The sequence below is a fragment of the Dufourea novaeangliae genome, unplaced genomic scaffold, assembly GCF_001272555.1.
Source record: "Dufourea novaeangliae isolate 0120121106 unplaced genomic scaffold, ASM127255v1 scaffold16, whole genome shotgun sequence".
NCBI lineage: Eukaryota > Metazoa > Arthropoda > Insecta > Hymenoptera > Halictidae > Dufourea > Dufourea novaeangliae.
The window spans coordinates 2330261-2345762 of NW_015373891.1; the positions used below are offsets into that span (position 1 = coordinate 2330261).

General features: G+C 37.5%; 2 protein-coding genes across 2 annotated transcripts in view; one reads left to right on the forward strand and one right to left on the reverse strand.

The window, feature by feature from the left end:
* LOC107189050 (ubiquitin-conjugating enzyme E2 R2) overlaps positions 1–10074 on the reverse strand; it is a 44510-nt gene extending 34436 nt beyond the window's left edge. The window contains exon 1 of the mRNA XM_015577486.1: positions 9543–10074. Coding sequence (XP_015432972.1) covers positions 9543–9716 — 174 coding nt within the window. The 5' untranslated portion in view covers positions 9717–10074. The remainder of the gene's footprint in view (positions 1–9542) is intronic.
* A 690-nt stretch (positions 10075–10764) lies between these two features.
* LOC107188114 (microsomal glutathione S-transferase 1-like) lies at positions 10765–11461 on the forward strand. Its single transcript, XM_015576365.1, has 2 exons — positions 10765–11025; positions 11108–11461. The coding sequence occupies exons 1-2, from the start codon at positions 10897–10899 to the stop codon at positions 11429–11431; spliced, it is 453 nt and encodes a 150-aa protein (XP_015431851.1). The 5' UTR covers positions 10765–10896; the 3' UTR covers positions 11432–11461.
* Positions 11462–15502: the final 4041 nt, after the last annotated feature.

The window sequence follows — 15502 nt, forward strand, 5'->3', positions numbered from 1 at the left end:
GTTAAACTGCATTGCAAGAACTAGTCTCTATAACATCTAGGCCCCTATAATGTCTAAAGCCCCCCTAACATTCAGAGCCTCTGTAATGTCTAGACCCTTGTATCATCAAGGCCCCTGTTTCATCTAGCCCTCATTTCCCCCACTCTAAATTACAAGAAGATGAAACAAAACGAACAAGCTCCTTCGAATCAAATTCAGTACCAACGATCGTACACAAATTTCTCATGTGACATCCAAGGAGAGAACCACTGAGGAAAGCGGAAACGGAGTACCCATATCTGGCACATCGAAATCCCTGGGTGACTGGAGACCCGGTTGCTCGAAAGCAAGAAAAAAAAGGGGCAAAGAGAGTAGAAGATTGAAAGCACGTCGCCCGTTAGAGGGGCGATTCGGGCTAAATGAAAGAAAGGAAAATACATACGGAGGCCGACCCACGGTTCCGATAACAATAAGGGGGCACGGAGAGATGAGCCGACCTTCAGGATATATCCCGGGGGCCACGACAGACAGAATGAGATAGAAACATCTCGGGTCTGCCTTCTATGGTTCTATGTAAGGAACATTTCTGCATTATTCATTCGGTGAATCGTTTAAAGATTGCGCAAAAGGGAAGCGCGCGACGTGATGCGCGCGTCGTTCGTGCCTGTCTATCTCTCTCTTGTCGACGCTCTCAAAATAACTTTATTCTTTTTTTCGCGAGAGCATCGTCGCTGCTGGTTCATTTAGGAGCGAAGCACAACACACCAACTCTCGGCTCCTCTTACTTGAACCTCAATCCTAAATGAAACTCTTCCTGTCCCAGGGGGGTTTTTTTCTGCTGGTCGAAGTGACTCGACGGGATTAGATTTTGCACGCCCGTGGATCGTCCCGTTAGCAGCTGTTATATCCGCGATCGACGATATTTCGCGATATAAGCCACGTTAATAATAGCACTCGGCCCGCGAGACGAGAGCCAGTAACGGCGGGATCAAGTTCAACGTGTGTGTACTCTTGGATATTGATCAATTGTCGGTACGGTTAATTTTGCTCCGGGGGTTGGGCAATAATCGGGGAACAAATGCTCCGATTCCTGTATTCGATGAGCACGATGGAGTGAAACAGTTTGGAGAGAAGGGAAACTCGTGATCATGGTGTAATTAGGATGATGCTTTTGGCTGTGTCTTGTTGTAGGAAGTTATAGGAATGACGGTGTGGACGTTGTAATGACGTTAAATGGTGATTTTAGAATGGGTTTTGCTTGGTGATGATGTTTAACTCTTGTGCATTGTTCAATAAATTGTTGTATTACTATTCCTTGAATTAATTAGTTTGAACTAAAATCGAATTAAGGAAATATACTTGTGTATTGCTTGATCGTTATATACAAGGTGTTTCTTTTAACTCGGAATGTTGGAATATCTTGTGAGGGACTGAACTAATCGAAAACATGTTTTTACAAATGTTGTTTGGTTTGAAGAGAGATATCACAGGGTGTAAATTATTCTTTTGCAGGTAAAATGGTGAGGAAAATTTTGAAAAGAAATTTCTTTTTTTGAATGGAACAATTATCGACCTCGTGTGGCAGGTTGTTGAATTCTTCAATGTAAAATGGAACTGAGTAACTGTTACTCTACAAGCACAAAACATCTCCAAGGTTGAAAATTAGCCATTTTATTTTTTCAAATTTGACTTTTTTCAGAAACTGCACGTTCTGGGAAAACAAGTTGCAAATTCGAAAGTAATAAAATCGAAATAAAAAAATTAAAAATTTGGAACTAAATACAGATTGCAAGTAATATCGAAACCTGATCGTGTATGTTCGAACCCTCTATTGAGCGTCTGATAAAACAAAAATAGTACTTGTATGTACGCATTCACTCGCGCACTGCACACACGTGAGCATATTACAGTTACAATTTATGTGTACACAATATGCATGCACGGACAAAATCAATAAAGTTCAGTTAAATTACTGAAAATTATTCTACCCCACTGGATGTACTATCTATTTACTTTAATACGAGCTAGGAATTACTGAAAGTTATTCTACCCTATTGGAAGTACCACGTACATATTTACTTCACTACCAGTTGGAAATTACTGAAAATTATTCCACCTTATTGGAAGTACCATGTACACATTTACTTCACTATCAGTCGGAAATTATTGAAAATTATTCCACCTTATTGGAAGTACCATGTACACATTTACTTCACTATCAGTCGGAAATTATTGAAAATTATTCCACCTTATTGGAAATATCGTTTATTTATTTTAACACGAATTGGTAATTACTGAAAATTATTCTACCCTATTGGAAGTACCATATACATATTTACTTTAACACCAGTTGGAAATTACTGAAAATTATTCCACCTATTGGAAGTATCATTTATTTATTTTAATACGAATGGGAAATTACTGAAAATTATTCTACCCTATCGGAAGTACTATCTCTTTGCTCCAAGACGAGTTCGAAGAATTTACGAGAATAGGTTCGACCCATATATGTACACATGTACTTATTACGACTTTCGAGAACAGCTGAACGGTGTCAAATACCTCACAACAAGTACACGAAGTAAAGCTATTTCGAGTGTATTCGAACCGACTGAAAAGAATCATAAATATCGACTGACATTCACGAGTGCATCCTGGAACCGGTTCCCATCGCTAAGTTATACCCATAAACGCATAAAATCCGTAGTCTATCCATAATACATTCAGAGGAAATCTGATTTATCCTCTTTGCGAGCAATCGCAGCCGGTCGACGTACCCACTTATCGAACAGACGCCGTTAAGTCTCCGGTAACTGTTCGTGATAAGTTTAAATCCCTGTGCTGCGCCCGGTCTCTAATTCGCAGATAAGATGTTCAAACGAAAGATATGGCTGACGAGGAGAACAATCGATGGAACGTTCATACGTGCATCCAGGTGCACAGATTGTGAACCGATTGCACGTTGATTCGAGGCAGTAAAAGTTTCACGGAAAAGACAGTCACGGTTCGAGTTGCTCTCCAGGTACGATGCTCATCTCGCCGTGAGGTGAAAGGATTAAATGGGCCAGAATCGACGAAGAGGGGATGATCTCGTGGACGTAGAAAATGACGCACACCGAACAAAAGAGACCCATTTTATCGATGATCTCGTTTTCTGGGACGACGACTTTTCCTCACGACGCGAGAAAACTCTCGTGTTGATCTGGAGTGAAACGGGTTTCGGTGAAAGTCGTTCAGGTGATTCGAGGGATCCTGACCAAAGATAGAAACCGAGACAATGCTCGATGGCGTTTTATGTAACCTCGACGGACATATTACGACTGCTCGCCACTGGGCTCTCGATCGTAAATCCTGAGAAAGTAGCCGACGGTTTATGATAACTCGTATATGGAACACGGAGCCAAACGGGACAATGATAAAGCCCCTTCGGAACTTCTTTTTCGCGGATCGAGTGAATTATCGTTTCCGTTAGAGATGTTACGCACGCGTTATCTTCTATGGAGCGCCCTCGGAAAGAAATCATTGATATAATTGGCGAACACGCGTAATTACAGCTGTAACATGATTATAAACCGGTTCGCTGTTTAGCATTTGAGCTCTGTTTAGCGAGAACACGTTTACTTATTGGATAATGACGTTTAACACTCGTCATAATGATGCTGGATCGTGGATGATGATGTTTAACGCTCGGATGGTCGTATCTGGGCCCATTTTGGCCCAAGATATTAGAAATTTTATTTCAATGTTTTTTAAACTCCGCAGATTTGTAGAGGACATCGATTGAAGCATCGAGAAATTCTTCGTTTTCGCTGATATTCGGTTCGTCAGGGAAAACCACCCCTTAAATGTTAATGTGTCTTTTCTGTATACCTGGAAGACTATAGTAGATATAAAAAAACTAATGAAAATATAATGGCTTCACAAACTCTATAAAACTGTACAATCAAATTGTTCAAAAATTGTTTCTTTCATAAATAAATAAATTTTTAACAATTCCATTACTCATTTTTACAGAGCATAGAAATTCATTAAAAATTCATTTAAATAATTTAATTTATACTGCACATCAACCTCTAAGAGATGATTTCACCCTAAAAATCTCAATATCAACAAAAACGAAGAATTACCCAATGCTTCTACCAAGGTCCCCCACAAAACTGCAAAATTCTTAAAAACAAATCGGAATTTCTCAGCTACCGAAGTTCCCTTATAAGTGTTCTCCGCTACAATCCGATTGTGTGCGAACGATCGGTTTCTTTTCCCAGTGGTTCAATGGCGCCCACACAAAATCACCGTGCACGAACAAAGGGGTTGGAGTTTCTAGTCGCCTGACAATGATTGCTAATACAAATGTGTCGCGTAATCGCGATAAATCTTCGTAACAACACGGTGATACGTGCAACGACACCGTTTACGATTTACTCGCAGTCTCGATCCAGGGAGTAGGGTAAAGGGGGGGGCGGGTTTGGAACCCGTTCGAACAGCATTCGAAACACCCACGTAGTCTCGGGTCACGTGCACTCGGGGAAACGATACGATTCGCGAATAACGGTGCGTGTTGCCGGCGGTGCTCGTTGCGGCGGAGGGTTTACACGGCCCTGTGGGAAGACGGGGCAACGTCGACGTTACGTGAATAAGCGTTCGTAAATTCATAACGAAGCGGAGAGTGGTTTAGAAAGCGGCCCGCGCCGCGCCGGTGCTGCACAAAAACCATATAACCGCTCGCGAGCTTGGCACCGCTGAGATTCGTTTGCCGTTCGTGGGGGAACCGATCGAACCGTATAACCCTATCGCCTTTATGTGTCCCGCGGTGAACAGAGGTAGGGGAATGCGTAGGAAATGATAAGCAACGGTAACTTTCTCTTTAGTAAAAATTGCAACGTCATCGAAATCGTTATATACTTTATCGAATGAATAGTTTCGGTGATTTGTAAACGGTCTGTAGTTCGTAGGAACCTTGGAGCAGAGATGGGCAGAATTTTATTCGAATAATACACAGGGAAAAGCAGCAGTATCTAAGGGTGTCGTCCTGAGCTTTAAACAGTTAATGAGATTAAATAATTGTTCAAGAAATGTCGATTCATTCATAAAGATGTATTATTTTATTATAAAAATTGAAATTTCCACGTTTAAACAATTGAAAATGAGAAAATATTTTTTTTATCCTTTATTCGTTATTCGAAACTTTTTATCTGGATGAGTTTGCCCATCTCTGCCTTGGGGACTTAACGTCATCGAAATCGTTAGATAGTTCATCGAATGAATGGATTGAGTGATTTGTAAACGGCCTGTACCTACTTATCGTACCTCGAAGATTGAACTATCTTATGGACTGCGGGTTTTATGCATTTATAGACTACAGGGCTGTTTGATGTACAATAAGAGACAAAACTTTCATCAAATGCAACGGGGTTTCTGTTTTCTACAGAAAAAGTAGGAAATGATAAGCACCGGTAACTTTCTCTTTAATATAAAATTAAAATAAGCAGATCGAGTGATTTGCAAATGTCCTGTACTTCATCGTGCCTTGTAGATATAAGTATCTCAGAGACTGCGGATTTTATACATTTATAGACCTAGAAAACTTTCATTAGGTGCAACGAGGTTTCTACTTTATACGGAACCCAATAAGACACTTAACACGTTGAGTGACACGATAATTTCGCCTGAATTTCCATTCAGGCTGCATGGGCCACCCATGATACACGTTACTGCATTGTTTATATATGTTGATAAGATGTGATTTATAACATTTATGAGGCAACAGAATTAATTATAAAAACGAAACATATACACTTATTTAAATAATATATAATTAAAGAGACACATAGCGATGTTTAATGTTAAAATAGGCTGAATGTTAGTACTCTTCATCTTCTAATTCAATGTTGGTTCTTGCAAGGACAATTTATATAAACTTTTTATAGTGATATTGGTATCGACTGACCGGTCTATTGACAAATCTAATTTTTATTCGCTTCACTTATCGAACGTTATAACTCTGGCCTTACAAACAATAAGATACGACATATGAAACGCAAAAAAAGGAAAACAATTGATAAAGTCAATAGCAGTAAGATACCTCAGAAGTCGAAAATATATCATTACGCAGTGTAGTTCATCGAGGGCCCACGGTATGATAATTGTACTGTACATCATAATTACGTCCCAATGAAAAGATATGAAATATTTCATGATAATTTTTCTTATTATAGAAAAATTCACTAACAGCCTGAGTGGCCCCAGAAAGTAACCCCTACATTTGCTCTGGCCTTTATGAATTATTTTGGAGCTTTTTCTAGCAATTCTGCTAAAAAATCTGCAGTCTACTTACAAATATATATATATACATTCGCGGCCTAAGTAATGAACGTGATCTAAGAGAAAATGCGTGGATCTAGCTGTAACACGAATACTCAAGACGTGAATTGATAATGATCTTTAAATGAAAAAATAATTTTAACCTTTTTAAAAACAGAGGATAAGTCACTCCTTGTTCCGTACATCAGTGTTTCGTCTTCTGATACTGCTCTATTCAATTTGTTTATCTGAAGATTATTCCAGTTGACTGTATTATATTCGGCCCATGTAAACAAGACTGCCATTTATTTTTATCTGAACGCTCCACAGGGGTTACAGAAATACAGACCGAAATTACTCACCACAATTATCATTAAACAGCGGATGATTATACGAATTCGTACACTTTCATGCACCAAAACACCTGGAATTTTTACAACAGATCGTGAAGAAAGTAATAAAGAAATTTTCCGAAATATCAGTAAGATTTTTAATCGTGTTGTGTTCTGCAAATTCGAGTACAATGTGACGTATACAGGGCGAACCACGAATCGTGATCAGTAGGGATTACTCTGTTATTAGCAGTCCGATCGAAAATGTTTTTATCAGGTATAGCATGGTTTCAAGAGAGCTTTAACGTGATTATAGCAAACTTTTTGTTAACTCTTTTTTTTCCATGATTTTTCAAGGTCACCTTCAAGTTTTTGCAAATATGCCTATAATTTTTGTACGCCTATCTGTTAGAGGATTTCAAGACAAATTCGGTAAATATCATAACAACTTTTACCTTAATTTTTTAATTAAACATATTATATTAATTATTATATAAAATAATAATAAATTATTAAAATTGACAAAAACTTTGCTATAATCACGTTAAAGCTCTCTTGAAACCATGCTATACCTGATAAAACCATTTTCGATCGGACTGCTAATAACAGAGTAATCTCTATTGATCATGATTCGTGGTTCACCCTGTATAGAATCCAATACCGTCGTCGTATAAAGTGACTAAATATCGTTCAAATTGGAGTCGGGAATCTTTTGCTAACCGTCCACGCGGAACAACTCGGTAGGAAACCCGGTACCACATCGAAGATTTAGAATTACCCTAGAATGCAGGTCAGCCGATCCGCCTGCATTGGGTAATCCTTGGTTTCCAGCATTGCTCAACGGCTGCTTAGAAGTCGGTTGGCCGACTCAGTTTCGTATCCGTGCAAAAATTCATGGCATCATAATTAAGTGGCACGCGAGTTGTCGTTGTTAAATTCTGCGACATTCGTCAGCCGCGAAATCCGGAAAGTCGACGACGCTCGAGTTGCCGTTTTTCCGGTCAAGGCAATGGGCAGCACATACGCTTCACGCGGGACGCTAAAGAACGCTCATCTTCTTGAGACGTAGCGGTTCAAGGAAATATTTGTACACTCGGGATTTTTTTTTTATCACAAACATATTACAGCGGGAAAAATTTAAACGGTAATCGATAGATTATTTAAAATTTCATGATATTTATAATATACTCTAAACGTTTCTGGGATTATTTTTAGAGTGTGTCTGTTTGTAAACAATTCTTCTAACCGCTATACACATTTCCTCGAGGTTCAGGGAAAAACACGGTCACAAATAGATTGTTTTTTGGTGTAAAAAGATACAGTAGAAAAGAAGTCAACCTCGTGGTTAGTTTGAAAGAATATAGCTTGTCGATCAAGAAATGTAATAATAATAACAACGTCGTTTTACACGTCGAAAAGGATCATACGAAGAATGAAAACATGCAGAAGAAAAGAATGCTTAAAGGACGAGATACAGCCATAGGCTGGTATAAAAACCTAACTCGCATCTGTTTGGCTTCTGCGAGACTCGTTTGAAGAACGTAACGCGGACCAATCCAGGCTTAACTGGTTACATAGCAGAGCATTAACGAAAATGGAAAGACAGCTCATCAGTGTAAGTTTTAACTGATTTATTGAAAAGACGTGTCGTGAATATAATGCAAATAATAAGACTAGTAGAAAAATCTAGATACATATACATGGAGTAAAAATGTGGTCAATGTAGCTGCTTTTTTAAATTTCACGATAATGATGCATTTGGCAATCACACAGACAACGGTGTTAGAATACATTTGGACCCCTGATATGATTTCACTTGTAAAAATATTTCGATCTGGAATGACTAATTTCAACTTACTTTTTCTGTAACGGTAGTTCTGTCAATAGGACCATTTCTAAAGCTGTCAAGTGGGAAAGTTGTATAGTGGCATCTTATAGCTGGGTCAAAAAAATGCTGCAGAAAATATTGAGTGCGAAATCGGTGAAAGTTTCAAGCTCCGTGTAGAAAATAAACACAAGACGCGATTGAAAACGGAGCGCAAGACGCTACACGCGTTCTTAGAAACCAGAACAGCTTGTAGAATTGTAAAAGTAGTGCAAAATGAATTCTATGAGAAAGAACGACAAAGGAATAACAGATTGCGAGTACACGTCACAGTTTGTTTTGCATGTGTTTGAAAATCCAATTTCTAGGAGTGTTTGTATACAGTTGATTTATAGTATAAACTACTGTGGTAAATTTGTTGGTCCATCAAAGAAAGAGTAATGTTTTGTTCTTTAGAATGCCGCCATTTTGTTAATTATAAAATTTTGTAATTTCCACGCGTCATACTGCCAAAGACCTGTCATAGACCACAACGAATTTCAGTTTTCCGTGGATTTAATAGGAAAATTGTGGGAACGACGCAATGCTACTTTAATTTTAACCGATCCAATTGTCCTGTATATACTATGTCACATATACACTGTACGTACAAAACAAAAATTCTTCCTAACAGTATATGCCTTAACGAAGCGAGATACAACTGCAGAATTCTATATAATATTCAGTCTAGAAAGAACTCCTGAAAACTATTCAATTTTTTTCCCGAATTTCGCAGCAGCAGCCCATTCAACGAACGCAAAATATGTAAATAATTCTTCGCGTTGTGTACAGTTACGACGTGCTGTCAGCGTTACATTTAAAAAACGAAAGTCACAGGTATGTTTGGAGAACATTCGGTTACGGTAGCCAGCAACTTTCAAATTTATACAACAAATAAACACATCGTCGAAAGAGAAATCAGAAACCTAACCAACAAAATGGAAAGCATACGCGTTCGCATTATTCCCACACGAGGAAAAAAGAAAGAACTAGAGAGCACAAAGGAGTCGACTCTTGGACGAGGTTCCCGGAACGAGCGAAATCTAAGAATAATTGCGATAACTTACCTTGAAGTATCCTCCTTGGTAGAGCGTATCCGGAGGGCCGAAGATAGCCACTTCCCACTCAAACATGTTGTCCTCGTTAACGAGTTTCACGCGGAATCCCTCGACGGGTTCCTCTTGAAGGCTCCTATATTCGAGGGCGAGCGCCCTGAGCGCGCTGCTGGTCGGCTGTGCCATTATTTTCCCTTCTGGGACTCGAGTCGCAGCCTGTTCCAGAAAACGGAACGTCCAAAACCTCCTGAAGTGGTAGCACGGAACACCACAACGGTATGGACGCCTTTGCGAACACTGCTTCTTCTCGGGTGAATCAATTTCCAACGGGTCTCCACCGGGTAATTCGAAGCCTCCACCGTGGTTCCCTTTTCCGTGCCTCGACGCGCCGTGATACTTCACACGCGACAGAACGTTCCCTACGTTGATACAGTACCGTTTCGCACACGAGATAAACAAAGAAATACGGTTGGAGCTACGAATTGTGAAGTGTCCCTGCAGTCAACAATACTCCATTCCCGATGCACGCAACTCTAACAAAACAGCTGACGTACCTACTGCGTCAGCGTTGCCCTCCACGCATGCGCATTAGAATTCTCCCCCTATTTTTCCCTTTAATTCTTGCGATGTTTCTGTGAAAATTAGAGGGGAACAATTCAATCGTTATGATCAATATACAGTAATGTTTTCCTTTTCCTGTATCCCGGTTAACGATTTAACGTTTTAAACGATTTGGTATTTAACTTTGTTAAATTTCTAGACTTCCTGTTTCCTGATTGGAAAGCAGGCCCCCAATCACGTGACGTGGCGGGGAAAGGGTGTTTATACATCGGACTCGATTTTGTGCTTCTAAAAATGAACGTTCATTGAAATTGTCGTGACCGTGCCAACGGCAATGACCAATCGGAGGAAGTTACGATGTCGCGTGTTTTTTATTGGAGCGAATTGGACAAAAATAGTTTACTAAGGATTCGTTGTTTAATACTAATTTATATATGAAATTGTTGACGACACGCAATTAAGCGATGTATTTCCATAAATACGCATACTCATGTTTCTAGGCCGTATTTCAAAATTTGGGGGATAAAATAAAAATTTACAATATTTTACAAATTACTACATTAGTGACAATTATTGTTTCAGTTGACCTTGTCGACTTGCCGACGTAGGATGACATTCAAAATCCTACATATTATACCGGTTTTGAAGATTCTTCCCTCCTATCCTTCTCTCGCATTATCTCGCATTTATAAGGAGAACTCAGCGAGATAGATCCATTTTTTCCGGAACTTCTGTACAGTGCGTGAAGTTTAATTTTTGTCAGCTTGACAAGTGTCTTGTTAAAGTTTTGTTTTATTAGATAAAAATGTCGGCTTCAAATGTGTTAGCCATTGATTCAGAGGCTATGAAAGTCTTTGGCTTTTGGGGCGGTATACTTGCTCTAAAATTATTCGCAATGGTGGTCTTAACCGCACGTTATAGATTTCAGAAAAAGGTACAGTCATTATAACGCATAATAATTTTCATTTAAATATTATGTATGAATTAAAAATATTATAATTTCCATATTTTTACAGGTGTTTATAAATCCTGAAGATGCTGCAGGCATAAAAGGAGCTAAAATTACTAATGCCGATCCAGATGTTGAACGTGTACGCAGAGCACATTTAAATGATTTAGAAAATATTCCTATTTGGTATATAGTTACCCTTCTGTGGTTAACTACTGGACCTTCTACATGGTTGGCTGGAATTTTAATCAAATCCTTTGTAATTGCTAGGATTGTTCATACGTTAGTATACGCTGTTTATCCAATGCAACCATACAGAGCATTGGCCTTTTTTGTTGGATTGGGTATTACAATCTACCAAGCAATTAGTACTATGCTCTATTATTCATAATTTGTAATATTATTAGAAACATTAGGTTTTGGTTATTTTTTTGATATTTTACTTGTTATTTGAAAATGACAAAGACAAATAGAAGTAAATATTTTTGTACAATTTTATTTTACCTTCCCTATAAAGATAATGTTACCAGATAGAGGCAAGAAACTAACATTTTATATGAATATAATAACAGAGTTTTAAGAAATATTTTTGTACAATATTTTTATATTTAATGTAAAGATTTTTCTGAGAACAAAGCTAATTTATATGAATTTTTGGATAATGAAGAAATATATGTTCACAAATGTAATTGTTGGATATTGAATAAATATATGTTTAAAAATTTCAGTATTAAATATATTTATAAAACCTCCTGTAAAATTTGCATGATATTACATGATCACTTGACATTCTTATCTACTATCATTTCCATGTAGAAAACCAATCACAGATAACTATTGATAACATTGATTACATACATGGTTACTTTATCATACAGTTTTATCTGTCTATGAATAACAGTGTTGGAAAAGATTACATAAAACATAGAAAACAATTTATTATTCTGCTTCTTGCAATGCAAATGTGAATTTCAATATAATTTATTTTATATTCTCTATATATGAGTATAGTGGCAATCATGAATTATAAGTGCTTGTTTTATTATAATTACTAGTCTTCTAAAGGAGTCCCAAGACTTAAAGTTTTTCTATCTTTGATACTACCTCTTCTGTCTTAAATAGTAAACTTACATTGCACAATATCTTCAAAAAGTGTACAATAAATATGAAAAAGACATATTTCTTGGAATTTATAATGAAAAATTATAAAGATTCTGAGTCTAGCTATGAGGTATTTTTTAGGAGATATTGTTTGTGTACTTCTATGTATCTTCTATCTAAGTATTTCAAGTTGCGTAAGGTTACATACATGAGTCAGCATCTTTTTTATGAATTTAATCAGGAATGTAATAGAATGTAAAATGCAATGACTTCATAGATTTCCTTTTACAGGTTGAACAAGAACACGTAAGTTTTTGTAAGTTTTACTAATTACACTTTCTTATTGTAAATACAACTACTAACAACTACTAACTTCCATTGACTAGTTGCCAACTAGAAATTACTATTTTATGTTTTAGGCTAGACATATGAACAAGGAGCAGACACATTGCAAACACAATAAGTTTTACATTACACGTGTCTGGTCAGGCACCACATATTCAATAAAAATTATGAAGTAGAATTATGCATTGTATAAATGAATGTGGAAGTAATTTAACATGTGTTGCTCTAAAGGACATGGACTATTTAAATATGGTTCTTCAAGATACTTTCAGATATGTACATATTTGAATAAATATATTTTATGGGCCTAGAAGTGTCCACAGTAATTTATATATATGTAAATTGTTACATTTACAGAAGTTTTATAAAAATATACAACTTTTCCTGAAATTGTTAGGTAAACAACAAAACTGTATGTTGGGTAAAACTGGTATTATTGACCAAGGATTTAAACATTATGATATCAGCATATGTTATACATTATAACCAACAACACCACCTGAACCCTGAAGTTTTTACCCACAAAGGTTTTATGACGAAGTAAAGGCAATTAAACCAAATATGGTGTATTTATAATACATTTTGGTAAGAGACCTAGGAATTATATAGGTGAAGTTGTTTTCTAGGTAATACCATATCACTTTACTTCACAGTTTTCCCTTTACATTTTATATCACAGGTAAACAGTTTAAATATATAATAAGAATAACAGAACTGATTCTCATGTCTATAAATGGAACTCAGTTAAAATTTGACTAATTAGAACATTAAATATTAACGAAACCTAAAAGTACAGGATTCATACAGTTATATCTAATTGAAAATGTGTTCAGAAAGAGCAATGGTAACCGGTTCTATCATAATTACATTGGTCGACAACTACATTTTTTAGCCATGCTGGTACGATTGCAGTACAATGATGCAGACATAGCAAAGAGTATTGTGAAAGTAAGAAGGAATTGTAGATATGTATGTACTTACTATATTTTATAAAAGTATCTGATATTCACAGGCTGAACTAACCTCTTTTTAATAAGCACAATTCGAAAAGCACGTTTATGAAACTTTCGATAGGGAATCTTTCACGTCAACCTCGAATATTGGCGCGCAAACAGGCGCCCTGTGTAAACGAATTGCGCATGTGCAGATGGTGTTGTGCGCGGTCGCCATGACGACGACGTCTCGACGCCAATGGGCGCGGGAACGTCAGACGTCGCGATGTTTCTGTGAGGTGCGAACCGCCGTCGGTGCAACGGCGTCTCGCCGTCACCGAATATGCACCAAACAATCCGATCGGTTTTTTATCGCGAAAGAAACACTTCGTATCAACTCCTTTATTTGCGGCGATCGGTGCTGTCATGTCGCGTTCCGGGAATGATTTGAGGGCCGCTGTCATTTCGCTTGAATTCGATCATCGATGCGTTATGTACAAACGTCGGTAGAACAACATACAAGTAAGTCATTGAAACATTTCTCTGATATTAATTATTAATCATTCTATGCAACCCACGTGGACATTTTTGTTTCTTACCTCTTTTTATTCTCCTTCTATATTATTTACTGTTCTTATGTAACAGTGTGACACTACTTTGTGTTATTATTAATATATCACCTATGTTTGCAGTAGGCTCTGTACGTTGACAGACATTATTATTATTGCATTACCACGTTATTATACCGATCTGACATATAGAGAAAAACGGATAGTTGCAAAGACTGTGTGAATAGCTTAGTCATTCGTAATAATCAAGAATTCAATCGAAACGAAAAATTGAAATATAAGTCTGATTTATTTCGAAAGTCTAAGTAAGAAAACTATAATTTTCGCATTCGCCGGCAATCTATAAATAGGACAGCCAGTATTTCCTTTCATTTATAGTGTTCGATATTAATACACGAGAGTCCAAGAATGCGATTCACAAGTTGTCCTTCGTAGTTTCCAACCTCTTAAGCTTCACGCGCAATGCACGAGATAAGTTGAATGACTGAGGAATGCAAAGTAAATTCCTGTTTTCCTTTGACTCCGGCGTAAAAGTACTGGTTTCTTTGTGCGTGCCGCATTAAATCAGACATGGGCCTGTGTTTGATCCTTTCTCCAGAAAGTGTGTTTCCCTCGCAGCACAGAGGTTATTTCTTTTTTCCATTGCAATGTATTTAAAATTGAAGGAAGTTTCTCATGCACGACGATTCCTCCGAATCAGAGCAGAAATTCTCTAACGAAACACGAAAAATTGAAAACTCTTTTTACAACGCTGCCGTTAAACATTTATTAAAATGGAAAAGCAATTAACTTGCCCCGAAGCAACCGCGAGGCTTTCATAGCGCTAATGTCAATGCCGCGTGCTTGACAGCGATGCAATAACGGTCGCCGCCTTTCAGGGGCTTTACACACTGCAATTTTCCATAACCGTAACCGTTCTCCTTTAAAGACCTTAGGCGTTCAATAGAGCATCGATCAATCATGATTAACGTAATTAATTATTCTCACGAGAAAAACAAAGATCGAAGGTGTAGCCACTGTATCGATGCCCGAGAAGTAATAACCGGTAGTTGTAGCGTGACCCGTAATTATTCGTTAAATACTACGATATTACACGAGAAAATACATTCTAGACGTAAGATAGTAATAAACTTTCGATGGAATGATCATGATACCGTGTTTCCTCGAAACGCATTGCGTTGTACCTTGAAAATAGTCGGTGTACATCTACGCGATAACTGTTGATCGATATTTATCGTAGTTGATCCTGCCATTCATCGCATTCTAGTAGCGTGAGTTACGTTGGTACATCTATCATACCTTTTTTCTAAAACGTAAAGGCTTCTGCAGTTAACTGCAAAAACTTCTGCAGTTCTCAGTAGCATTACTCATACAGTTCTTTCTACTATTCGACAACTAAACAGTGTGTAGGTTCCTCTATATAAAATTGGTGCGAATTGTTTGTCATTATTATACAAATCTTTACCTTATGCGGAGTTGTTTCTATATCATATGTTTAAATTTCTAGCAATAATT

Excerpts from the sequence above, each read along its gene's own strand:
- LOC107188114 (XM_015576365.1), top strand. The coding sequence starts at position 10,897 with ATGTCGGCTTCAAATGTGTTAGCCATTGATTCAGAGGCTATGAAAGTC. Across the intron at positions 11,026-11,107 it reads GTTATAGATTTCAGAAAAAG|GTGTTTATAAATCCTGAAGA; the intron begins GTACAGTCATTA and ends ATATTTTTACAG.